Raw genomic sequence first — 27,866 nt, 5'->3', positions numbered from 1 at the left:
GCCAGGAGAAGGTATGGATTGTAAAAAGTTATGGAAAAGATCCTTCCCTGATGCAATAGTTCAATATTACGGGGCAACCTATACAAACAGTGTAAATATGTCATTAGAAAGACTTTCTGTTTGCCAATTAGCATTCAACCTTGAGTCTGTTGCACACACCATAGAGTCACCATCTGTCAGCACAATGCAGGGCTGCTCTGTGTGACCATGACGCGCTCACAGCTCTCTAACTGTGTTTGTTTTGGCTGCAGGAACTTCTATTACATCACCATGCTGCGTGACCCCGTCTCCCGCTACCTGAGCGAGTGGAAGCACGTTCAGAGAGGAGCCACCTGGAAAACCGCCCTGCACATGTGTGATGGCCGCTCGCCCACACAGGACGAGCTGCCCAACTGCTACAACGGAGACGACTGGTCCGGAGTCACCCTCAGCGACTTCATGAACTGCCCCTCCAATCTGGCCAACAACAGGCAGGTGCGCATGCTGGCCGACCTCAGCCTGGTGGGCTGCTACAATCTGTCCTCCATGAATGAGAGCCAGCGTGGACACATCCTGCTCAGCAGCGCCATGAGCAACCTCAAGAACATGGCCTTCTATGGCCTGACCGAGTTCCAGCGGAAGACCCAGTACCTGTTTGAGAGGACGTTCAGCCTGCGCTTCATCTCCGCCTTCACTCAGATCAACAGCACGCGTGCCGCTAATGTAGCCCTGAGCGAGGCCGTGCGCCGGCGCATCGAGGAGCTCAACTACCTGGACGTGCAGCTGTACGAGTACGCCAAAGACCTGTTCCTCCAGCGCTTCCAATTCACCCGGCAGAAGCAGCACCAGGAGAGCCGTCTAAAGAGGCGTGAGGAGAGGCGTCTGCTCCGGGAGCAGAGGGAGCAGGGCAGGCCGTGGCCTCCCAGACGCCAAGGGGGAGGGACTAAACGTATGGACAAGGACGTGGACTTTAGTGCCACCACTGAGGACTACACGAGTCAGGTGGCCCGCTGGTGAGGCTGCAGGCACAGCAGCCATGTTGTATTGTGTGCAAATCATTGAACATGTCCTCAGACTGCCTCACACACGTGTCTCTGATCATAAGTCCGCCCTAGCATCCTCCGTTTGTCAGTGCCGGAGCTGTGCTTCTGCTTGTGAAACTGCCAAGTGTCTGAGGCTCACAGCAGCGCTGCCTTGGACTGCCCCTCAGTGTCTTAAATACTGAAAACACACTTTTTGTCACCTCATTTCTGCCTTGGTTTATTTATGGTGTGTTCAAATGAAGATAAAAACACATAAAAACTGCCATAAACATGTTCACTGCAGATCTGCTGAATGTCATTGACTGTCCCTGTTCCTAGTCAAATTCATGTTTCACTGAGAATATAACATAGAGAAGACAACTGCATGTCACATGTCCACTTTTTTAATATCTCAAGAGTTTTTATGAAATGTTGTAAGCCAAAGTGAAGCGAGATCACAGTATAGCTTTTAATTTAGCACTCTTGAGAATGAATGCATGGATTTTTTTCAAATTAATATCAGCGGTCCTGACGCCCCAAATGGCTGATAACCTTGATTTAAATTGTGATTTAATGCGGCCCCTATGACAAACATTTGGGCACAAACGAGACAGAAATAAAAAGTTGATAAATATCTGTGTGTGCGTGTGTGTCTGCTGTGACTGTGAACAGACTGATACACAGGCCTGTATTCATGGGTTTCAGCTTCCTGCTATCTGCAACATTTTGAAGACTTTTACACATTCAAAAGATATAATTTAATATTTTAAATGGTTCTGTCCAAATTGTTTTATCGTTTTGAAAACCATGGAAAAAAAGTGGCACTAGACAGTGTCCAGCTGCGTGTCCCTGCATAGCTCTGCTGTTCCCCTCTCCACACATTTGTATCAGCGCACCAGTGTCAGGGATGAGATGAATGAGGGTTTGTTCTCCTGCTTCAACAGGCTTTAGTGGCACTTTGTGTTATCTCATGATCAGATGAAATCCCTGTGCCGCTTTCCACTAAACATGAGTGCAGATGTTTGCTGTGGGTTAACATTTAGTGTGAAATTACCTACAAATTGTGCCACTTTTTCAGAACAGTGGTTCACATGGTGGAGATTTTGTGAAGTGTGCTCTGAGCTGAATCACAAATTAACAAAAGAGTGAATGGGAGAGGGGTGACACTGCAATCTTGTTTCAATTAGATCAACATGTGTCAAGGGGTTATATTATGCAACTTCATCAGATAATGTCCCTGGATTGTTGATGTGGTTTGTTCTATTCTGATTGGTTACGTCTAGTTTGTTCAATTCTATTTAGTCTTTTCTCTGGTGTTGCTTTTCACTGCCAGTAAAACGGAATTGTGCTAAAAAATGAAAGGTAGTAAAGCATTTAAAAAAAAATTAAAATCATCTATTTTAGTTTCTAATGACCATGATTTGTGTAAAACTATTCACGGTAAAAGCACAATATTTGTTCTATAAACACAAACAATTGCATATTTGATAGGATTATTCACCATTCAGAACATCAGCCTGTATACAATATGCTATTTATGTTCAAATTTAAAATTAGTCTTTGCAGATATAGCTTGTTTTAATTATCGCTGAGCCCAGAGCATTTGGTCCACTCTCAAAGCCCCGCATCACAAACTGCCAAAAGATATATATTTCAAAATGCTGATATTTATTAGACTGAACTCTGCAGTTCTGTGAGCTGGTGACAGATGTAGGAGCTCGTTATGAGACCATGCATAGTGTGTATGTTAAATAAGCTTCATCCAAAAACATTACATCACACATCACCATGAAATACACTATGTAAATGTGGAAGATGCAAAACATTAGTGTACATGTTGCGGAAACAGTGGGTCAACATAACGAGAAGTGCATTTCCTGATCCATTCTTCATGTTAACATCACATGTCAGTATATGTCAAATGGATTCACTCAGTTCAGATGCTGAGAGACAATTTGATGTGAATATCCTAATGCCTTGATGCAATCCTCTTTACTTTGCAGGCACAGACTGAGGCCTATAATAAAGTTAAGAATTTCTGCACTGATCCTGCACTCCAATCAATCTCATTCTTTTCTTGTGTGCAAATCAGACCCAAGTCACACTCACCTCTCGCCAGTTTCCAGACCTAAAAACATGGATAGAGCGAGCCATTGCTTCAGATGGGAGGTAATTATTATGGTCTTTGTGGCAAGGAAAAAGCGGTGCAGAAAGACTAATCTAGCTTTATTTTTCGATCTGTTTACCAAATTATTAACACGAGCTTTGAGGCATGACCAAAGGGATCGGGTACAAGACAAAGAGCAAGCTTGGAGTAGAGTCGCTGCTCCTCCACATCCAGAGTATCTCACTGGGGAGGCTCATGCACCTGTTTTGGATCAGCTGGACCCTTCATGGAGAAGTCCCTCCGGGGGGAGCACCCAGGGAATAACAAGGACAAGCTGATCTCTCATCTGGTATGGAATAGTTGAATTGAACCAGTGACACAGATTATTTTTTTCCACTTTATGTGCATTTTTTTCCCCATTTTTCCACTGTTTATTTTTGCTTTGTCATTTTACCTTCTGATCTACACAGAAATGACAGGACTGTAAATAAATGAAGTGAGAATCACGATTTGTCCGCACCCATTTTGGCAGGGGTCTTAATGAATGAATGATACTGTCACGCTAATGAGAACCAGTTTGTTTCTTTTTGTTTTAATTTTGTGCACTCAACAAGACAAGTGTAGTTATTTCTGTGTACATGTCTCAAAGTCTTGTGATGAAATGAAATGCCACATGTGGGCACATAATACTTATTCTACATTGAAAATATGACCCAAAAGATGAGTACATTTTTTATTATAAAGTAACAAAATAAATGCTTTGAATGGCCAGGACTGATTATGCTTGCTGCTTTTATGTTTATGACAATAAATGATCTATTTGCTCAAATCAACATTGTTTGTAACATGTTTCTAATGGTCTTGTAATTTTGAATGAATCATAACATTTATATGTCCCTAACATAGGACCATCTCAATAAATTTATACCACACAGGGGAATAGAGGGGTCCCGGGCCCCTGGGTTTTAGACCTTCATCCTATTCATTTATATTAGAGGGGGACAGGCCTGATACCACCTATTTGCAGACAATTAAGAGATAATTGGTTAACTAATGATTTTATGTAGTGGCAAATATGACATGATTGCAAGAACATATTTCTGTTTAATAACACAATAGTAACACAAGTTCCAAACAACTTAACCAGTAAAACTTAGGTTAGACTTTATACGATTCCCAAACGGTTGGAGTAGAACCTGTAATAGAAGCATAGTTTATCGAAGCAGATTAATGGAATATATCAGAAACAATTCCCATGAATAAGCTACTTCTCTATTAATACGCTAACAACCTAAAGGGTCAGTACATGATTTCAAACTGTGAGTCAGGAACATATTTTAGTTTGAACTTTTACTCCCACCTATTTAGTCCTTTTTGTTGCTGTGATTTGCACCATGACACAGAAACAACTGTCTGGGATAGTGTCATGCAGTTGTTTCCTCTCACCACAAACTCTGTCTGCTACACAATTGTTGATCATTTTTGAAAGTGCACCACCACAGAGAATCAAATGTTTTCAATCGTGTGTGATAGTTGGTCTTCCATGAGTCTTAATAAAAGTGTGCTTGATTTGATTAGCTGACCCCAATAGTATGACTTCAACATTACTTATACTGACAAAACGCTATGTAAAATGGATAGAAACTAAAGACTAAAAATTAGCTACATTCCATATGATTGATGTTATCTGAAGTCATGTAGCCAGATCTTCTTCTTCCACCCCTATTCTTTCACATTTACATTATGTTTAATTTCATGCTAAACCTTCTGCCTGGGTTAAATGCCTTTGCATTGGCTACCTCAGCACTTGCACCCAGATGGTCCCTATCCTATTAGATTCATGTTTAACCACAGGAAACGTGTAATGAGTTTTAAGTGTGTGCAACTTTATGGGCTTTTATAGTCAGCATAAAGCCAGGCTGCTCTCACAATATGAAAATGGTAGTAGAGCTAATATAACTGCACAGGAAGACAATGGCATAGTCTTAAATCTTTAATGTAATAAAATGTCTAGGATGGAATGTGTGTCTGAATCTACGCTGCCTTTAGTTATTGACATAAACGGTAATTAAATAATATAAATATAAAATTAAAAATACATATACAAATAACATTTTGTGGATATATTAAAATGATTTCAACTCTCAGTAATCTGTTGGTTCATTGCCTATCTGTCAGTTCAGACGTGTGGGAGTGATGAGAAGTGAGCACACACAACTACAATACTGACATCTACCGGCCACATTACGGAATTGCATGTTTTTTCGTATATAATATTGTCACACATAGAAAGTTAAAGCAACACCATATAACTTTCTGGAGGTCACCCACATACTTCCATGAAAAAGTTAAAACCATGCTTCCTAACATTCTTCATTCTCCATCACATGGACACTGGGAATACATGTTTTCATTTGTTTTTCACTGCAATACAAAAATCCCAAATGTTTTTTTTTTCTTTTTCTCTTTTTACATGGTGGGGTAAAACAGCATTTTATTTATTTATTTATTTTTTTGTAATTTGTTTGTTTTACCATTTCCCATTCATTTGTTACTGTAATGAAAAAAAGCATTTAGGCTATATTCAATTTTGCTAATACAACAATAAAAAAATTAAAATAAATATAAAAAATAATAATAATAAAACAAAAAAACAATTCAATTGTAAGCTAAAATCAGCCAATGAAGTGGCCATCTGAGCCTGGTAGGTCAAAGCATGCATGGTACAGACTGGGGTGTTGTGTTTCCAGAAGTGATGTGTAGTGACAGTGACAGGTAGCACCAAAGGGAAAAATATGGTGACCTTTCTGTGCGCCACTTAATGCTGCAGCAGTGCCTGTTTATTTAAGAGCCAGAGACAGATTAGATGAAGCTCAGTGTGGAGGCCCCCCAGGTACACAATGAATATGTCAATTATTCATAGTCCAAGACGGATATGTTTATATAGGAAAACTGACATGTGATTAGGTTATTATTATTTTGTAAATTGCATGTAAATTGTTTTTAATTGTATGCCTGAGTCTATACTCTGTTGCGTACCATATCTAAATACTGGCTTAAGGTTAAAGCACCATGTGCTCGCTAAAATGAAATGGAATTTAATTTAGGTGTGTTTGGGGATTGAGATAGCCTTAATAACACATGGTCTGTACAATTCAAAACTAATTTATTAAAATATGTCTGTAATTAGAATCTGCAAGTAGCCTGTACAGACTATGTCCATAACTTTATCTGTCATTATTAATAACATTATAAACAGCTTATTACAATTTAACACATTTACAATTTAGAAGAACAAAATGTTGAGTGGGCCTAGTGTGTGTAGGCCAAAACAATCCTGTTGTCTTTCAGATGGTAGGCTAGTTAGACCTGCTCAGACCAATAGCAAACCATAAACACATTAAGACTGAGTGGGAAACTGGGAAACTTGTGGGCTGCAGCGCGTACAAACACGAGGCTCTCACATGACCTTATGTGAAAGGTAAAAGACAACAAACAAATGCAATGAAAAAAGAAAAGACAAAACGAAAAGCCTAAATTTTGGGGTAATAATGAGATAAATTAGTATTAACAAGCCGCCATTTGTAAAAATCTGATGGTGTCTCTGCTGTTCCCTTGGTAACAGCAAACCCTTTGCCCTTTTTCGCCTCCTGGCAGTCATGTGGACCGTACCACTGTGTGACCAGAGGGGGGGAGGAGGGAAGACTCCTCCAGCAGCGGGTCTCCTGGTACCAGAATATATCTGCCTCTCCTTTTATACCATTCGTCTTTGAGTATAAAAGCATACAACACACGTTTATTTGCATATATTCTATTAACCCTGAGAGGTAGAGGCATGCGGAGTTTTGGGATCCCCCTGCGTATCATTAAACACACTACAGTACAGTAAGCTGTCAAAAGCTTGTTGCTTAAATCGGTGCAGTGCATAAAAGTGACGATGAGGAAGTAAGGCTACATACAATATTTTCTAGTTTTATGTTAATAGAGGTATTTGCACACGTCTGGAGTCACTCGTCTGGGCTGACGTAAACTTCCCTGGATGATTCGTGATTTCCTCTGCAGCCGTATATCCGTGATGATGAGGTAAGCAGGTGTACTCCTTGCTAACGCGGTGCTAATACAGCTAATCTACTGTATGTCGCTTTTGACATACACCGTTAGCCCTAAGGCTATAGCCCCCGAGAGAAAGTGGACCATCTACATTGATATTTTAGTGTTAAAGTCGCCATAGACCCCTGTAGACTGCAGATATGTATGCGCTGTTAGCGTTAGCTTGCGACTACATTGACTTTTTTAGACTTGGCTATGGGTCAATTATAGGGCTAGAACTTTAATTGAGGCTGGCAATACAAGACCAGGAAGCTGTGTCTTTTTCCATAGTACGTCATCTTTTACATTGAGATTTAATAATAAGGGAGTGTTGATGTATCTATGTACATGCTCATAACCTTGTAAATAAGACGGTAATAACAGTCATTGATCATTCGCATGAACTGTCTTTAATAATGACACAGTGAATGAGCTCAGCCTACATTCCTTTGATTCATTTGGAGTATTTTGACTAGGGTGCGTTCACAATTGCACAATCACTACATCAAAATTTGGACTTGGATCAAACCTGGAATAGAACAAGACCAAACCAAATCTATATTAGCAATTAAACTGGGCCTAAACCAGAACCAAACTAGAACAAGTATGAACACACCAATATATTAGTCTTTGGTCACTACTAATAATAAGCTAAATCAAAATAGTTGACTAAACAAATCACAAAGTTGTAGGGTAAACTAGACTAAGGCTACTCTTGGACCTATTTTTGACATATTTTTGACTAAATAGGAGCAAAATGACTGTACATAACCTCATATAAACCATGAATCTCCTCTCTCTTGCTTCCTATAACTGATCAGGCTTTTTTGCACAGAATATGATTTCCTTATTTTCTATTGGCTCTCTGCAGACTGGGTGGGACTTCCCAGAGGCCGGCACCAGGCAGGAAGGGGGTGGCTGGAAATGTTCAGCCAGTTGCACAGCCGTGTTGTTTTTAGAAGAAACTTTGATGACCAGATCCCAGGAGAGATAGTAGAGTAATAGTTACTAAATACTTACTACGTCTATGGTTAAAATCTAGTTTAAACTTACAAATATAGAATCGCAAGTGATTGTTTTGTTCCAGAAGTTTTTTAGATCAACACAAAGTAAGAGAGGTAGGTTTTTCTGCTCCGCTTCCTGACTTGCGCCTGAAGGAATTTGCTCCAGAATGTTGTGGGAAACCACGTTGTAAGTGTGCTACAATAGGGACCTGTGTTGACGGCTGTAGTTGACGGCTGAAATCTGTGTCATCTGGGCCACTGTTTGTAAAGACCCTATAAATTGTTAGCCCCGTTGTAACATGCAGATCTGTTTTGCTCACAAGCCAATCGTCTTTTCTGCCTAATCATCAACTTCCTGAGCATTTTGTACAGTCCACTTTCTGCTTGGATCTCAACATTTCCTCATTTATTTTTGGCAGACACAAGCTTTTTGAACTGTGCATTGGCTCTTTTTACTTCCTTATTTTTAACACAGATTATAGTGGTTTTAGTTAATTTGTTAGATGTGAAATATTATAGTTAATTTATTTTGTAGTATATTTATTGGTTTTCCATATAAATATTAAATTATTTTTCACTTTTCAGATCATCAAGTGCCTTGGAAAAGAGGATAACCCTGACTTGAAACGACAACTTCCCAACCTACAAACCCAAGTGTATATTAAAACCAAAGGTTTACACCAAAATTGGATTTACGTTTTCCTCCTTAAATCACTACAAGTATGGACCATATTTCTTGTGGATTATTAACCTAAAAGGTTGTTTGGCAACTGTTTTCTCTGCCAATGGAAGACTCATCAAGTCATTTCAAAGTAGACCTCTGTGCATAAGCAGATTTTGGTCTCAAAGGACATAGTAAAGCGCTTTATCTGTTAATTACCTGTTGATTTAATACACTAAATTCAAAGCATCTGAATATGGCATTGAGCATTTCTTCAATAAGAGACACAAAATGGCTGACTCTGGAAGTGTGTCGGCAGTTTCAGCGCGGAAATTGTTCACGTAGTGATGAGGAATGCAAATTTGCTCACCCACCAAAGAGCTGCCAGGTCGAGAATGGGAGAGTAATTGCCTGCTTTGACTCACTTAAGGTAATAGATTGCCGACTGCTGTTTGACATTGTGATTATAAAAACTTTTTTTTTGCTGATGACCATGTTTCACTTGTGGCCTTTGAATGATTAGCAGTGGCTTAGTGTGAATGAAGTGCAGTGAAACATGTAAACATAAAGAACGCACTGTGCAGTAAAGGACTCTCTTGACATTTATCTAATGGCACTAAAAGAAATCTAACATCCAATTGGATTACAGCCTCCTATTTGCTCACTAGCTCTGTGTGAGGCCTTAGTAGTCCTAATCCACTCTCACACATTCAACAGTACCACACAATGCAGCTTTGCCCCCGGATTACACCCATGTTGAGTCATCGTCTTAGCTTCTGTATATAGACAGTTTGACACAGAGTGCCTAGAAAGAGGACTTTTAATGATTGCATTATTTTTTTCTTTGTATTGTTTTCTTAGACATGCAATTTGATAAACAAACAAACAAAGACAATATTGACAGAAAATGAAATATTTCATTAATGATGATGGGAGAATATTTTATTTTACAATTTATCAAAAGTTGAAATGCCTGTAAAGGTATTGGTGGAGGTTCAAGTACTGAACATAAAGTGAATGGACTGTAATATTAACCACAAAAGTGCAGAAATATCACACCATTGCTGAAAGATTAAACTGCAAAATTCTGTAGTTTGGACTGGAGGTGGGATGGTGCTACAAGCAGAGTTGTAGTGGGCCTTTAAGTCAGCTCTGCGGCTGTCAGAGCGCATCAATAGACTTCTGTATGTTTGTGAACCTCACATGACTCATGGTGGAACAGAAGTAACTCATATGTCCAACTTCCAACTTCTCTGTATCTTACTTTAAAGTTCATGTTTTGAGCTAACTGTACTTACTAACACCACTTTAAAATGGCCTTCCAGATTATCATTATCAAAACTGATCATTTTGAAGATTAATAGTATTTGTTATTAAACAACACATGTAGATCATTTGTTATATTTTGTTCATTTATATCGTCAATACTGAGCTAAAAAAAAACTTGGTACCTTGACTTTCTGTTCAAAACTACATAACTGGGACCAGCTCCTCACAAAATTTCACCGTAGCAATCATATTTTCATTTATGTGTTTTATATTTTGAAAATAGCTTTTGTTTTTTTATGAACCCTGCATGTATGAACTGTGATCTACAGTTTTTAAATAATCTTAAGTAATTGCACTTAACAAGCAAAACATGCATGACTCAATTAAAACACAACTCTTGAGTAAGTTAATGATGAGGGAATACTGTTGTCTGGTTAAAAGCGTATGAAATTATTTTTTTTTCATAAAATGTACTCTTTAATATTACTGTCCATTTACATTTGCAATACTTGAACCTCAACCAAGACATTTGCAGGCATATCTGATGAATTGCAAAAATCCTACTATCTTTATTGTAAGAAGTAAGTAATTGCCTGTGTCCACTTACAAAAATTCTGTTGTACAGGGTCGTTGTTCTCGAGAAAACTGCAAGTACCTTCATCCTCCTTCTCACCTCAAGACTCAGCTGGAGATCAACGGGCGCAACAACCTAATCCAGCAGAAGACTGCAGCAGCCATGCTCACACATCAGATGCAGCTCATGATCCCCAGCTCTGGTCTGCAGCCACTGGTGAGCACTTCACCTCAACACCTTTTTTTCTCATGCATTGCAATGGCACAATAGCGTGTGTTTGTTTGCATTCTTTTCTCACAGGGACTGGCCTCAAATGCAGGTCTTGGATATGGCACTTACATGAGTCCCCTGGCCCACAGCATGAATCTGCTTCCTACAGAGATGCTTCCAAGCACTTCCGTTGTTATTCCAGGGAGTTCACCTGTGACAGTGTCCAACTCCTCTTCCTCCTCCTCTTCCCCCTCACAGAAGCTGCAGCGCACTGACAAACTAGAGGTAGACCTAACAGCCATCATTTGAACATCACCATTACTTTTAATGCATGCATTTTGCTGCTTTAAATATTTGATTCAGGTGTGCCGTGAGTTCCAACGAGGGAATTGTGCAAGAGGAGAGACAGATTGCCGATTTGCTCACCCCAGCGACAGTCCAGTGATTGACACCAATGATAACACAGTAACTGTTTGCATGGACTACGTCAAGAGCCGCTGCTCCAGAGAGAAGTGCAAATATTTTCACCCGCCCGCACACTTGCTTGCTAAAATCAAGTCCAACCAACAAGTCACTCAAACCGCTATTGCAGCACAGACTGCTGCTGCAGCTATGGTAATGTTTTTCAGATTTTTACATTTGATCTTTTCTGTAAATATATAAAACAAATATGGGAGCCATAATTAGTTAATATTTAGTTTTTGTGGATAATTTTGTGCTTTGTCTTACAGATGTGTATGTTTGTATGATTCTTTACAATTACCATTTTTGAAGTACACATTCAGATACATTTTATCTTTAGTTAAACCAGTGGTCATTACTATGACTAGAATCTGTTCCTGTACTAATTAGTTGAAAAAATGACTTTAAATGCACAATAATAGTGTAGTCATATTGTAACACAAAGAGGTGATATATAAACTAATGTACTAACTGTAGGTAGTCAGTGTGGGCTTATTGTGTTATCTGCATGCTTGTTGTGTTTTACGTGTTACATTATTTAGTTCTGTTTTTCCCCTCACCTGTCCACATGCTGTCTCCCATGATGCACTTCTGCTTGCTGTTACCTGTATGTTACATGCTTCAATCCCATTGGCCCACCGTCATCTTGTGCTCTCTGCCTGCTATTAAAAGACTCAGTCGACTGCCAAAGCGCTGAAGCGACCCCTCGAAGCAACATTAGACCTGGTATATTGACCTTTTGCTTTGCATGTACTTTATTATTGTTCTATAACAAGTTTTGTCATTGTGATTTACAGCGCCATCAAGCTAATACCTCAGTTTTAAACTGCTTGATTTTTAAACTTTTGGAATGGGAAGATGTTTGCTTACTATGATTAGTAGTTGTAGTGTTTATATACATATGTCCAACATACTGTATGCTATTGTCTAGACTGCTTATCACACAGTTCTGGTACATTGCAGCAAAAGTAGAACAGTGAAGTGATTTTCATGACCACTGTTGTTGTTTTCTAGGGGTTTCCTAACAGCACCCTGCAGCCCATAACAAAGAGACAAGCTCTGGAAAAGAGCAGTTGGGCCAGCTCCCTCTTCAATCCCAGTTTTTTGCATTACCAACAGGCGCTGACCAATGCACAACTGCAGCAGCCCTCAGCTGCTTTCTATCCCACAGGTAAAACACCAGGCTTTCAAAGTCACCTGCAGTCTCCAATGCACTCATTCATACATTTAATTGTCTGTATTTTTACTCTAAGGTTCAGTCTTGTGCATGTCTCCAGCCACAAACATGGGTAAGCAATTTTATCACTACAAAAACAAAACACTGCTAAATGTGAAAATGGTTTAGTAACTGTTTAACTAAGTTTAAGTAGATGTTCAGTAGTTTACTGTCTCAGTCATCTGACCTAGTTAAATCTCTGAAATTCCTTTCACAGTCATGCCTTGTTGTACTTCAGATTGTTTTATTTAGAGAGTTCTTGGACCGTCAAATGCTAAACACATTTCTAATGTTACATATTAGCAGCCCTCTGTGTGCTTTCCTGCTGTCTCGCTTTGCTGTGTGATCTCATGCCATCTGCTGGTCTAACCCAATGATGGTTGGCTGCTAGTGTTGTTTTGTATTTGCCTGGCCAGAACAAGGCAAAAACATGGCACTGGTTACCATAACCCTCCACCTATACCTTTTCATTGCTTTCATGGTTCCCTTCCTGAACTAGTCCCCATGATGTACAGTACTGCGCCTGCTACTGTCTCTGCAGCAACAACTCCCGCAACCAGTGTCCCATACGCAGCAACAGCACCCGCCAATCAGGTTTGCTCCTTTTTAAAGCTTTCTGTTATAGACTCAAGAAATGCTTTGTCTCTAATTCAGGGGAGTTGCTCTGTCAGCTCAGCATTGCCTGTCTGTCTTTGTCTATTAGGCTTTGTGGTTGATGTAGATGTTTAGTACTGAGCTGTATCTCATCACTTATAGAGTGCACTTTTTAAAGTCTGCATATAACTGTTGCACATACTATGGTTCTCGTGGCATGCTTTGCTTTGTGTGTGGCTTATGCAATCAAACGTTCTTTCAATGCAAAATGCGACAAATGCAATGAACGATGAATCTCCTACTCCATGTTTAACTTAAGTTAAGATACAAGTTGTTTTTTGTAATCACTAAGTGTTTTTTTTTTTTTTTTCTTCTCCTGGACAGATCATCCTCAAGTAATCCCCAGAAATGGATATGAGTGCCATGTTGCATCAATGGAACTTCCCAAACAGCAGCTTTGTAAATACAGCATAATTTCCACACACAGTCAACAGCAAGCAGCATGACACTTTATCTTCAATATTATCTTATGTTAGTTTAGGTTAATATGAATATGGTAAAGAAACCAAACCCCATAAACAACAATATCATAAAGATGTCTATCAAGCTATTAGAAGTAACATTTAAGTCAAACCAAGATAAGCTTAAAACCAATAGATTCAGATAGAGCAAACAAATGTGTTGTTGAATGTAAGTTGTAAAGAAACATTTATAGGTTAAGTGTCTATAACATTTTCATAAAGTTGATTCATTAGTTTTAACCAAGCACTTCTTTTAACTAAACTCCAGCGCTTGAGTATAGTTTGTCTGAACACCAAGTCCTTAAAATTTTAGTAAAAAGGAACAGAGCTCCCTCTTTTGGTGTGCCTTTGTACTGCAGATACAGAGAAAAATAGATATTTTAGTTGCTGCAAGTCAGCAATAGTCGATACATTGGGTGTGTGTGTAAGTGTGTGTGCGCGCACAGAATATTCACATCGTTATCAGACACAAGCAATGTGATTGTAAAGGAGTGTGGTGTTACTGCTGGTGTTGAAGTCTTATAGTGGAAAAAGCACTGGCCAGCTGTATATTGTCTGAATAGTACAAGTGCCTAAGAACTGTGCATATGTGGCATACTATTAATCCAACTGTACTTTAAGGAGATGTGATTTGCAGTGCCATGTCATTGCATCAATACTTGTGAATAGAGATAGTTCACTGTTTGTTTTTTAGTCAATTTTATTATTGGAGGTTTTTATTTATGTATGTTCTGTAAAATGTTCAGCATACAGTCATCCCTTTTTCTTAGTCAAAGTAAATTTTATAACCATTGAAAACTGGATATACTTATACTTTGTCATTGATATAATGGACATTTTTTTTATGTTGACATGTTCATTAGGAGTCAGACATGTTTTTAGATTAAACTCAGTTGATAAAATGTATAATATAGGTTACACAGTTTTATTAAATATACTAATAGAAAATATGTACAGTAACCGAGACAATCTGCAGAGAGTTGTGCTTGTTCAAGTTTAATCTTGATGTAACACTTGACTACCTTGCCTACATGAACTTTCAACACTTTACAAATTAAATACTATATGTTGAATGTAATTTATTAAGGTTAGGTCTACTTAAAGAGCCTCAGAGGTTCAAGTGACGTGTTCTTTTATTGAAAAAGCTTTCTTTGCCATGTGCAGTGACTTAATGACAGATGATTGAAAAAAATGGGTGTTACTGCCTTGACAGAGTCAATTGTATTAGTGTATTTTTTTTGTTGATCACTTAAAGTAAGCAGATAGGCTAGATAATTCACTTTGCCCATGTTCAAATACTAGACTTAAAATGTAATGTTTGTGGTATGGGTTGATTCCCAAAAGGTTTCTTCTCTTGTGCAGTAAAAGGGTGAAAAGGATTGGCTCGTTTCCCCCAACAAAATTGTTATTTCACTTTTATAATGTTACGATCAAAATAGACTGTTGTAAATGCAGCGTAACAGAAACTTGATATCAAGTGTTTCATTTTTGAGGTTCTACCAGTTCATTCCAAAATCATTGGATACTCTTGCACACTAAAGTTACTGGTGATTTTGATCAAGAGGGCTATGAAAGAATGTTTAGAGTTGCCTGATTGATGGAAGCATTTCTCTTAAGCACTTTCTAAAGAATGCTTTTGTGGTGTTTGCCTTACATTTCCCACCTGTTGCTATTTTCATTTTTCCTCACTTATTTGGAATGTTTAAAAAAATAAATTCATTTCACAATTATGGTCCTTGGACTCTTTATTATTGTCAAGACAGAGTTCCGACAAGACGAAACATGAGATTAGACCCAACCACACAAGAGATTTTGAAATGATTTGTTTTAAGTAATAATTTAGACTCTGTCACAAATTTTGAAATGTATTGACATATTACATTGTTATTATTGTTGCTGTCATTGCTTTTTAAACTCAGAACCAGCACTTTTATTGCCAAATCCCTATTCATTGTACACATAAATGAACTAGCTTGTGGTCTTAATAGATGATGCTGCTGGTGGTGGTGCCTCTGTGCTTGTAAACTTACAGACATCTCCAAAATTTGGCAACCGAATTGGCAACGTTACCATAGCAACAGCATCCGGTGCATATTCGTGCTGAACATAGAGCGAAGCCGCGCTGTGATTGGCCCGCTGCTCTTTGGGTGTCACTGGGGCAACCAAATGATGGGAATTTTAACACATGAGCGGAAACGGTGAATTTAACTGGCTGCCGGAGAGCGCCTTCCATTCAAGCTCAGGCGAGTTTTGGACGAGGGCGGAAGCAGCTATTGGGCCGCTCTCACATCTATCTGACGAAAGGAGGATCCGCGTTTTTTTTGGAGGTACGGGAGCCGAGTGGGGACCGGCTGGTTTCGCAGTATCAGCCGTGTGTCTCCACCCGAGAGTATGGCGACTTGGATTGCACTGGCAGGAGCAGCGCCACGGCAGAGATGGTGATGGCGAAACAAAGAGACGCAAGTTCTCCGGACAAGTGTGCTACTAGTTTGCTTTGGAGCTGTTTTTACGCAGCGGCCTTCAGCTCCACGTCTCGCTCGTAGCGCTCGTTCCTGTGGCCATCCCAGCGTTTGTCCTCGATGGAGCAAGTTTGTTTTTTTCCTCGTGCAGATAGAAGGGTGAGCTAAGCAGATGAAAGCCAACATCCTCAACGTTGAGTCGTATTTGAGCAGCTCGCCGTGCGCGTTTGGGACAGTCGCGGTCCTCCTGGTGTCCGTGTAGCTGTCAGTGTGTGGCCTGCATGGGAGAATTTCTACAATGAAATCCATCTTGGGGCAGCGACTCTTTGTGCTCTGCCATTGCTGATCAGCGGCAAGCAACTCTGTTATTCTCCATCTGTTCAAAATGGGCTGCCAGTGGTGAATGTAAAAACGAGCATTCGGGGTTTCTTTCAATGACGCGTGGAGATTGATGAAACCGCACCACGTTTATTTCATCCACAATGCGCGAGTATAAAGTGGTGGTCCTGGGCAGCGGTGGGGTCGGAAAATCCGCCCTCACCGTGCAGTTTGTCACCGGGACGTTCATTGAGAAGTACGACCCCACTATAGAGGATTTTTACCGCAAGGAGATCGAGGTGGACTCGTCTCCCTCGGTCCTGGAGATCCTGGACACCGCCGGCACCGAGCAGTTCGCCTCCATGCGGGACTTGTACATCAAAAACGGACAAGGGTTCATTCTGGTCTACAGCCTGGTCAACCAGCAGAGCTTTCAGGACATAAAGCCCATGCGAGACCAGATCATAAGAGTCAAAAGGTCAGTCAAACAAAACAACAGTCATTCATTCAGACAACAGATTTCCACACAGCAGGCTGTCCTCTGGGGCCCTGCAATCCGAGGACGAGCCTTGGCCTCATCTAACTGTCTCAGTGGGAAGGGTGTGCTTCTCAGTGCATACTATACTATAACAATACTGTAATAATATAGTGCATTACTGTGTCCTTTAGTCTAACAATGCACTTACTGTGCCTGAATCCTGCTGTTATTCTCAATGTCACTGCAGTGACAAATGCAAACCTCATGCAGGCCAATATGGAACAGCAAAAGCTCTCAAATGGTGACCCACATCACCACTATCCACATCCCATGAATCTATAGCCTCCTAAAGTGTCTGCTGGTGGATGCTGCAACCTGAGTGAAAGAAGCTGGGAATACCCAGGGCTCTGCTCTGCAGAGGCACAGCTCAGTGCATCACTGTACACTGAAGGGGAGCACACATGCCTGAGACCAGCCTCTGCATAAGAGGAGCCATGTTTTAATTAACACAGTGGTACAATCCAGTAGATTGCTGAGTGAGATGAGTCTGTAGTGTCGGCTGCAGTTAGCCAGACACACAAAGTCACGTGATCGGATTGATACATGGCAGAGGTTAGCTCAGGCTCTCATGCGTCATGTTTCTGGTGCTCCTTTGCTGTCTGCCCATCAGATGGGTGCTCACACTGCACACTTTCTATTAGAGTTTTATTTTTCAGTAAGCTCACAACACTAAAGGATCAGGTCACAATATCATTAAAGATATTTTTGCTACAACAACAGCAATTCTTCAAAATAATTAATTAAAGTGACATTCTGTTCACTTCTGTAAACGTGTGTTTGTGCTTGTTTGAAAGAATGGGGTCAAAATCAACATGTTTCCCCATCTGAGCTGAGAGGCTGTGTTTATTGGCCTACTGTATGTAAATTCCTCATACTCTCACAGCAGACTTCACACTACACACAAATTATGCTATTGTTTAGTGTCACACATGCAATTTATAAATATCACACTGTTATCATCCTCCTTTATGAAATATAAAAAAAAATCATACTTAATACATATAGTATTTGTAACACAATACTGCGACAAACATCTGTGCTCACTAAAAAAGTTGTTTTATAATCTCCTGGGGCATGTCCCTATTCACAGCACCGTCTCCCCAAATAATGTCTTGTCTGCCACAGTGGCACATCCCTGACAACGACTAATATGATGATATCAGTTCATGTGAACTTATCAGTCTAATCATTTAAAATAATTTATAATAGTTTCATCAGTTATAAAGAACAGAAAAAGTCAAATTTCTTAAAAAATGCAAATGAGTTTCATTTGAGGTTCACAATGCAATATGTATCCATTCATAGTACCCATAATATATCATTTATGGTGATTATAGCAGAATGTTATTGGCATTGAATGGTTACAGCCCTTATTATAATAATACATGCTTTTGAGATAAGGTTGAAATGAAGGCTGAAACCAATGGTTTATCCTATACAAGATTTTGATATTTTCCAGGATGTTTTGAGTAGCAACACAAGAGCAGTCTAACAGAGACATGACTACCACTCTAATCTACGCCCTTTTCAACCACTTCCCATCATCCATTCATTTTTCAGATGGGTTAGTTGTCTTGCCCAATAACACAATAACAATATTGTACTTCATTTTTCCCATTTGTCTGAATTTCGGACATCCTTCAGTACCATGGGGCAACCTGTCAGGAGCATGAGCGATCATAGTGCAGTGCCAGGAGATGCATCTCTAGATCTTGAGCTGGCCATGATAAGGACAACCTTAGCTGGAGGATTTTACTTGTTGCACATGTTTTAGGTTGATAACTTAAACTGAAGTACCCGGAGAAAATCCAGCCAGACAAAAGGAGAGGGAACGCCACTCAGAAAGGCCCCTGCCCGGCTTGGGAGTGGAGTCTTGGTGTATAGCAATAGCACCTTTTGAACACAGAACTTCTGTTGTCAAAGCATATTTTCATTCAGTATTGTGTTAGTGCTGGAATAACATTGACCTGTCATGAGCATATCCTCGTACAGGTGGGTCAGAGAGGTGCCTGTGTATTGGGCTCACTCTAAACCCTGTCACTCTCCATCACAGAGTGCAGTGAGTGGCAGAGGCAGACTTCTGGTGCATGATTATGCCCTTGTCCACTCATATCCACTGGGGACCTCATCACCCGCATGTCTCAGCTGCTCTGTTGGTAACTGTTCACATGGGATACTGTGTTTTATGACTAAAGGGCAGTACATTGGATATTAAAGTGAAATGTGATTTGCTAGGCTAGAATAGGTAGTTGCAGGTATTTAAAGGTACACAATGTAACCTTTCTGGTAGAGGGTCCACCACCGGCTTATTTCTTTGCCTGCAATGTATAGCATTAAAAGTGGGCCAAGTTCCAGGTCAGATCTGGGAGAGGCGACCCTCCTGCATGTTTTTGGCAGTGTATACAAACAGGACTTTGTTTTAGCTTAAGTTTGTTTTGAGATGATTTTAGGTTTCTTTTACGTTTAGTAACAAGTTTGGTGTGGTGCTCACATAAACTGTATATATAAATAGACGTAGCTAACCTGTTAGCCGCTGCGTTCCAAATAGGAAGTGATCATGGGCGCACTTCCGGCTCCATCTATTAAATAATAAATAATAATACATTTAAAATGACTGACCCTCTTTCTGTAACTGCTGCTGTCAGGCTTGTCATTTTGGTCTTAAAATGTTCGTATTAACCTTCTCTATATGATCCTGGTGTTTTTATTTCACTGTTGTGTCCTTAAATCAAGATATGAACATTAATAACAGACAAATCAGGTGCCTTCTTTCCCAGAGGTCGATCTGACTAGCATTAGTAACAGGTTTGATTGGCAGCGTTGCGAAGCACCAACTCCCTGCAGTGCGGCCGGAAAGGGGCGTTACCTTCAACAGCCTGGCTCTGGAGTGGCTCTTTACTTCAATGAGCTTTATTTTACTGGAGCAGAACTCTACGGGTGACGTCATACTCTCTTAGTCCACTTCTTTATACAGTCTGTGGGTACTCAATTGAATGTTCTGGCCACATTCTATACCTTTACTACTCTCAGACCCTATGACCATAAAGGGTCCCTGAATCCCAGTAGTGCACACTTTAAAGTCTCTTGCCTCTTTGCATTCCTGCTTTAGCTGACAGCCCCATCCGACTGGCTCAGAAGGAAAATGTGGATCTCCAGGGAGCCCGGATGTTTCTCCATGATAGGCAGTTGTGCTTTCGGGGCACTTTCTTCAAAACACAGCGAATATGCATTTTTCAAACCAAGTGTATTACCTTAACTCAACCACAATATACTTTTTACTTTTTATATTATTACACCTCTATAGGCTCGCTTTATAATTAGCTTTTGATGTATATATTTTCAATGTTTTGAAGAAGTTGCTGATGTTGCAGAAAAGGAAGTCTGTGGTGCTGCACAAACAAAATACAAAATACTACAAACATAAGTTACTGCATGTTTGATAAGGTAACACTGTTAATAATAATAATATAATGTATCTGTTCAGTATGGACAACATAGACAGGACAATAGAACTGAAACAAGTAACTGGATAATCACAAGTAATGGACAACTAGTTTAATAATCAAATAATTATCATCAGTATAGACACTCCAAAACATGCCATGTGCTGAGAGAAGAGGTTTCATGACTCAAGTTACAGTGTAGGCTAATTACATAAAAATGACACAGGATTTTGTCTGAACATTATGTATTTATAATTTGAAAACTTCATATGTACAACCCAATAACTATTCATTTAATCAAAGAAATGATAGTCAGATTATCGATTGGCAGAATAATCAGTAGTAATAGCCTTACAGGATAAATACATTTTAAATCTTTTAGATGTTAATGTTAATGCAGTATTCCTTTTAGAGCAGGGGAGGGAACAGAGTTCTGCTCTGTGGGACTTTTAAAGAAGTGAACAGATGTTTGGTACTTAGTTGCCTTCCAAGCATACACTGAGATGTGAAGAAAGTATGAGAAAGTAATTGCATAGCCCCGTCTGGAAAAAAGAGAAAGGTATAACCTCATAAGTAAACCAGTTACATTGCTCTGTATAAACATCATCTGTAGAATCATCTTCAGAATGTAGCACTTGTAGATTTTCTGTTCAGACCTCACAGGGCAATATTTGTCGATCATCTGCAGGTTCTACATTAAAAATCTGTTTGCTTGTTCATTAAAAATGTAGTTCTTAAAATTGCCCTCTATCATTGCATTCATTGGGAGATGCTTGTTTCAACATTGATGTTGCCATGGGCAGATTTTAGCTCTTCTCTTTAAGCGTCTTGTGTCAGAGGCCTATGAGCTGGGGTGTTATGCATTATAGATAAGTGTGTCTGGGAGAGCTGGGATGGATGTGCAGTGCTTCAGTGCCACCAGTCTCATGGACTAATATGGATGTGGGACTCTTCTGTGTTTTAAACTTGTACAACATTGCTCACAGTTTGCATCTGATATTGTTAAATCTGTTATTGTTCAGACATTTTATTGGTTGTTTTAATCTCTCACCTCAAGTAGTGCCGACAGCATAAAGACCTATATGTAGCCATTATGCTCAAAAGTCTTCACATATGTACCTCAAGTGATTGTAGGAATTCCTATCACATCAGATTTGATCATTTGTCATATATTTTTCAAATTGTTGCATACATGTAACATACACCACTAGTAGTAGTACTATACTGAGCATCTTTCAGAGCACTCCAGCATTAGTTTGTAAAATACTGTACTTTTATGTTACCACAACCTTCCCTGTGACTTGAGGAGACCATAACTACCGCCTCCAAAAATGGAACCACCCCCCTAAATGAACATTGTGGCTTCCCTTAGAAGGTTATTGCCATCCATCTATGGGTTATTTTCTTGGATACTGTATAATTGGCTGTTGCAGTAAAGGTGGAAGGTGGGTTAGGGCTAAATGCAGACCTTTACTGCAGGCTGACTAACTCCATGCAGTTTCTCTGTATCAGAGGCGTCACATTAGGCTACCATGTATTTGTTTACTTTTTCTCTCAATTTTGTGTAAAATAAAGTAAGCAACATCCTTTAATGTCGCTGGGGCCACCTGTCTGGAGCTGTGCCAGTGCAGTGCCCAGGGACCTAGCTCCATAGCTTGACTTGGTCAGAACTAAATTAATTTAACTTAAGGATTGATTTCTTTTTTGTATGTTTTAGGTTGATAGGGAAACCAGCGTATCCAGGGGAAACTGACCGAGACACAGAGAGAACATGCAAACACTTGTGGTTTGAGATTGCCTTGCTAGTGTCATGTGTATTGCTTTTCTGACTCTATGTCTGTTCGCCCCACCAATAGAAGATTTTCTTTTTCTAATTGCATCTAGAATACATGCTAATACAAAAAGGAGCATGGTTGGACCAGGCCAAAGTTATACCATTATACAGATTTTGAGATCATGCTGTAGTCACTTCCAGGTGCTGACCTAGTCTGGGCTAGCTAAGATTAAAGTGGACTGTGCATTATATATTAATGGGTGGATCAAAGTTGTCGCTATTCTCAGCAACTTACAGTTCATTAATTGCTGGTCCTGACCCTAGGAGACCCCCTCCATCTCTGTGTACCTGTTACCATGGCAATTGAGATTTTTTCCCTAATGTATGACCCTTCTACATTGCCTGGCCAAAAAAAAAAGTCGCCACCTGGATTTAACTAAGCAAATGATGTGGGGTCGCTGTAGTTGATCAGGTCTAGGTTCAGCAACAGTCTGTGCTCAAAGAATGAGGTCTGCTGACTACCTGGATATACTGAATGAGCAGGTTATTCCATCAATGATTTTTTCTTCCTGGATGGCACGGGCATATTCCAAGATGACAATACCAGGACTCATCGGCTCAAATTTTGAAAGCGTGGTTCAAAGGTAGGTTAAAAATAAAGGTATTTTTAAGTGCAGGTCAAGGAAACAGTAATAGACTGCACATTTTTTCCATTCTATGTGTTATACTGTAATTGTTCCTTATTATGATGTTATTATGTGTTGTATGGGCAGTAACTGAGTTTGTAGTCATTTTAAACTACACTGCCTGACCAAAAAAAACGTCGCCACCAAAAAAAAGGTTACACACTCTAAAATTTCGTTGGACCGCCTTTAGCTTTGATTACGGCACACATTCGCTGTGACATTGTTTCGATAAGCTTCTACAATGTCACAAGATTTATTTCCATCCAGTGTTGCATTCATTTTTCACTGAGATGCATTGATGATGGTAGAGTCTGACCGCTGCATAAAGCCTTCTCCAGCACATCCCAAAGATTCTCAATGGGGTTAAGGTCTGGACTCTGTGGTGGACAGTCCATGTGTGAAAATGATGTCTCATGCTCCCTGAACCAGGTGGCGACTTTTTTTTTTGGCCAGGCAGTGTGTATTTCACTTAAGAGGGATAATTCTGTTGATGTTAGTAGTGTTGAAGATGATGGACTTGTAGGTGAGTGCTATAAATGGTGCCATGTAAACTGGCTTTAAACAACAGAGTGCTCAAAATAAGATACAAATCTTTGAATCTTTATCCCTGTTGATCCCTCTTTAGAGTCCCATTTCCTGGTTCGTGGTGTTTTTGTGATGACCACACAGTGAGAAGGCCTGTGACCGCCTGCTCCCTCGGAGAACTTGATGTGTTTTAGTTTCCTCCGCAGTGTCACAGAAGTAGATACATATTTTTCTTTCCATTCTGGCCCTCCGCCCACAGCGAGCCGTCTGCAATTTTCACCCTTCAAAACAGATGTTTCTGAAATTGCTCTTTTCAATGGGTTATAAAATGTCACGTTTATTTGCAATCAAAACAGATACCTTTTATAGAAAATAATGTCATTTTATTGCAAAAACATTCCTCAAGGTTCTTTCAAGAATGATTGCATATTTAATTTTACTTTTAACTTCACATGTTTGCATTTGAGTAGTAATAAATCAAATCCAGGCTGTGGATTGCTTATAAAGACTCATGTAGAGCTTGCCCACTTGCAGTCTTTTACTCCATGTTTACGTGGAAGGCTTTTTTAAATTTGTGTAAATGTCTTTTGACTTTGTAAACAATACTTAACAGCAAATTGTAAATCTTACTTTTTATTTTTATAAGCAGGGGAATTACAGCTTGTGGGACACAGTCACTTCACAATAACTTGCATTTTTATTGTGCTTTACAACCTTGACAAACCTCTCACTTATGTGATAATCCATTCACTCTATACCACAGCTGCTCTGGAAGTGAGACAGAAGACAGAACAGAAAGGAGTGAGACTACTACACCATCGCTGACCATCTTCAATCACTCACATGACATTTATACATTTACAGTTACAAGTGTTTTACCCAAAGACATAACAACAGTATGCGCTGATGCACAGAGATGAGATTGAATTAACAACTTTTGGGCCACTACTGCCCATCAATTTAAAAGCTAAATGTAAAATGTGTTTATTTTTTCTATTATTTTACCCCTTACATATCTGTGTGTGTTTTAGGTATGAGAAGGTTCCGGTGATCCTGGTGGGGAACAAGGTGGACTTGGAGAGCGAGAGGGAGGTATCTTCGAGTGAGGGTCAGGCGTTGGCGGAGGAGTGGGGCTGCCCGTTCATGGAGACCTCAGCCAAAAGCAAAACCATGGTGGACGAACTGTTCGCCGAAATCGTGCGGCAAATGGACTACGCCGCCCAGCCCGACAAGGACGACCCCTGCTGCTCCTCCTGTAATATACAATAGCCTCTGGGCCTTTGGACAGTGGGCTGCAAAGAGGAACTGACTGGGTCTTGCAGCAGCAGCAGTGGAGGAATATATTTGCAATTAGACATGCACACACACATGCAGATGCCAATTACAAGGAGGATGGATTCACGGTTGAACGCAATGGATTTTAGGTCTACGGAGCATAAAATCAGAAGTGACACAATGATAAATGGTATGAGCGGTGGACACATTTTGAATGAGAAACGCCACAAAAGAAATAGAGTCTAAAGGAACATGCCCTCGCCTTATGTTGTTGTTTGTTGCCATTTTCAGTGGGGACATTTTTAGCAGTCATCACCACACTCACCATTACCATTTAGTGTCTTCTTCACTCTGCAATGGTTAATGGGGTTTTCCAAAGTACCTCATTCATCACATCAGGCATTCAGTTGTAGAATCTTAAGCCAAAAACAAGTTTAATGAGCTTCCCTAGACTTTCTACGCTTTTAGGTTTTGCCAAGGTTGAAGGTACAAGCACACATTAATAAATTGGGACATTGTTCGAAAAATATCATTTCAGTTTTTCAAAAGATTAATTCTGTAAAATGGTGATTTAATTTTAACAGAGTGAAACAGCCCTCGTCTTGAGGTTGTGGGTTTACTTCTTTTTGGCTAATAAAAGTAGTCTTTGTAGCACCATTAGGTTAATATACTGCGTAAAGGACGGGTATGGATAATTTGTAATTCAGATTTAATTTTGGAAATAAACATAAAAGGACCTTCTCTGAGCTTAAACCCCAAGACCTGCAGCCAATTGTTAATCAGTGCTAGTGCAGCCTTTGCAGCTCAGTGAGTGAATTCTGGAGGTTCTGAGCTTTCACATGAGGCCTGTTCATACACTGAGAATGAGGAAAACTTGTCTGTGCCTCTATCTGCAGGTTAAGACACTGGCAACCCAGGTTCAGTCGCGATTATAGTTTCTTTTTTTAAACTAGTACGAGCACAGGCTACATACTCTATCTTTTAAAAAAAATCACTCTGTTTTTATTGAGTTAAGTTTAATATTTTTTTCATAACACTCTGATCATCATAATAATTTATTAATATATGCTTGACCTGAAAGTACCTTTTATTTTTCTATTCTTATCAGCGCAAACTTCAGACAAAAAGTGTTTTGTTTTTTGATGTCTATTGGTGCATATCGTGAGATGTTTTGGACAGACAGCAGATTGTTGATTGGAACATTCAGATGGTACAAAACCATCTTCAGTGTTTGAATCTCTTACCTAGCATTACCTGTTTCTATTGAGGAACGGGACACTGTACACGTGAAGATGCCAACATTTGTCACATTTATGTATTTTTTAATCAGTTTTTTATCCTTCAAAATACAGGCACATGTCAATAAATTAGCGTATTGTGGAATAGTTCATTTTTACTATTGTTTGTATGAGCTAAACACAAAGTTTTAAAAAGTAGTTTAAACCACATTTATTCAGTCAAATACCAGTGTTTTTTTAGTTTTGTTTTGTTTTTCTTATGGCCTTTAACATGACGTATAGTAATGCCAACTTTCCATATAAAATCAACACAGTTAAACGAATGCTTGAAACACGTTACTTTTTTACTTTTTAAATTAAAAATGATAATTATATCTATTCAAGAGCAAGAGATAATTTAGATTTATCGACGTGTGCCTGTGAATGGGGCAGCCCTCGCCATAGCCATCTTTTATGTGCCCAGAGTATTTTAGCAACAAGTACTAGAAACGACAACAGCATTGATCTAAAGAATATAAAGTAGTGTAAATATTTTGTACTGCAAAGTGCCAGCTCCTGTGGAAAACCCTGACTGGACTGAGTTGATGGTCTATGCGCGTGGCTAAACTCCAAAAGGACTTTCTATGGTTTGAGATGATTCTGAGCTGTGGAAATGTGCAAAGCTAACACGTCATTTTGGATCTGGACACTGTGGACTGTATATCTAGTATGTTGCCCCTGGATACCAATTCGTCTCCCGGGTGACCATATTCATTGTTGATTTTCTATTTTTTTAATGTGACCATTTATTTCCTCTCTGGATGGCGACACTGTTACATTTGACACCAAACAATAAAAGTGCGTTCAACACGGGACTCTGCGCCATCACTTCCTCACACATACTGGTGTAAACACAAATAATGCTATCTACCTTCAACAGTTTACTACTGGGTAAACAAGTGAGTGGTGGAGGCGTTATTCACAGTTACAAAGTGGATGGTGGTAAGACAAACATATTTTATATCGTGGAGTTAAGATAAGATAAGATATGCCTTTATTAGTCCCACAGTGGGGAAATTCCAGTATTGCACCGCACAGTTAAAGAACAGAAGGAAAATGGTACATGCAATAAAACAAGATAATATATAAATAGCTTAAAATAATTTTTAAAAAAAATTGACTTAAGAATAAACTAAAAATAGACTCTAATATAAAATCTCTGTAAAGTGACTTGAGTATTGCAGTTCTCTTAGACCTTTGCTTGGTGAAGAGAATGGATTTCATTGCTAAACTAAAACAAAAAAGTTAGTTCTTTTGTTTGTTTTTGTCACACACACAGTTCTTAGTTTCACAAATGCATAAAAATGTAAATACCCATATACCTGCATCTACACTCACCTAAAGAATTATTAGGAACACTGTTCAATTTCTCCTTAATGCAATTATCTAATCAACCAATCACATGGCAGTTGCTTCAATACATTTAGGGGTGTGGTCCTGGTCAAGACAATCTCCTGAACTCCAAACTGAATGTCAGAATGGGAAAGAAAGGTGTTTCACAATCTGCTCAGTTACTGGGATTTTCACCCACAACAATTTCTAGGGTTTACAAAGAATGGTGTGAAAAGGGAAAAACATCCAGTATGCGGCAGTCCTGCGGGCGAAAATGCCTTGTTGATGCTAGAGGTCAGAGGAGAATGGGCCGAGTGATTCAAGCTGATAGAAGAGCAACGTTGACTGAAATAACCACTCGTTACAACTGAGGAATGCAGCAAAGCATTTGTGAAGCCACAACACGCACAACCTTGAGGCGGATGGGCTACAACAGCAGAAGACCCCACCGGGTACCACTCATCTCCACTACAAATAGGAAAAAGAGGCTACAATTTGCACAAGCTCACCAAAATTGGACAGACATTCAAA

The 27,866-nt window shown here is 39.6% G+C and overlaps 3 protein-coding genes across 8 annotated transcripts in view; all 3 read left to right on the top strand.

Annotated features, from left to right (window-relative positions):
• The window catches only part of hs6st3b (heparan sulfate 6-O-sulfotransferase 3b), a 64,623-nt gene extending 63,010 nt beyond the window's left edge, over positions 1–1,613 (top strand). The window contains exon 2 of the mRNA XM_033987035.2: positions 252–1,613. Coding sequence (XP_033842926.1) covers positions 252–996 — 745 coding nt within the window. The 3' untranslated portion in view covers positions 997–1,613. The remainder of the gene's footprint in view (positions 1–251) is intronic.
• Positions 1,614–6,981: 5,368 nt separating this feature from the next.
• LOC117389086 (muscleblind-like protein 2a) lies at positions 6,982–15,440 on the top strand. 6 transcript variants are annotated; one of them, XM_055230847.1, is made up of 11 exons: positions 6,984–7,191; positions 8,069–8,315; positions 8,787–9,292; positions 10,757–10,921; positions 11,006–11,200; positions 11,279–11,530; positions 12,050–12,103; positions 12,392–12,548; positions 12,631–12,666; positions 13,093–13,187; positions 13,572–15,440. In XM_055230847.1, the coding sequence occupies exons 3-11, from the start codon at positions 9,119–9,121 to the stop codon at positions 13,584–13,586; spliced, it is 1,143 nt and encodes a 380-aa protein (XP_055086822.1). In that variant the 5' UTR covers positions 6,984–7,191; positions 8,069–8,315; positions 8,787–9,118; the 3' UTR covers positions 13,587–15,440. The 6 variants fall into 6 exon arrangements, with proteins under 6 accessions (XP_055086824.1, XP_055086823.1, XP_055086822.1 ...); XM_055230846.1 differs by lacking the exon at positions 8,069–8,315; XM_055230845.1 differs by lacking the exon at positions 13,093–13,187.
• Positions 15,441–16,024: 584 nt separating this feature from the next.
• Positions 16,025–26,817, top strand: LOC117389627 (ras-related protein Rap-2a). Its single transcript, XM_033987322.2, has 2 exons — positions 16,025–16,963; positions 24,483–26,817. Exons 1-2 carry the CDS (start codon positions 16,650–16,652, stop codon positions 24,718–24,720), a joined length of 552 nt encoding a protein of 183 aa, XP_033843213.1. The 5' UTR covers positions 16,025–16,649; the 3' UTR covers positions 24,721–26,817.
• Positions 26,818–27,866: the final 1,049 nt, after the last annotated feature.

The sequence above is a fragment of the Periophthalmus magnuspinnatus genome, chromosome 21, assembly GCF_009829125.3.
Source record: "Periophthalmus magnuspinnatus isolate fPerMag1 chromosome 21, fPerMag1.2.pri, whole genome shotgun sequence".
NCBI lineage: Eukaryota > Metazoa > Chordata > Actinopteri > Gobiiformes > Gobiidae > Periophthalmus > Periophthalmus magnuspinnatus.
The sequence above is the reverse complement of the archived record's forward strand: the minus strand, read 5'-3'. Positions and strand labels throughout refer to the sequence as shown.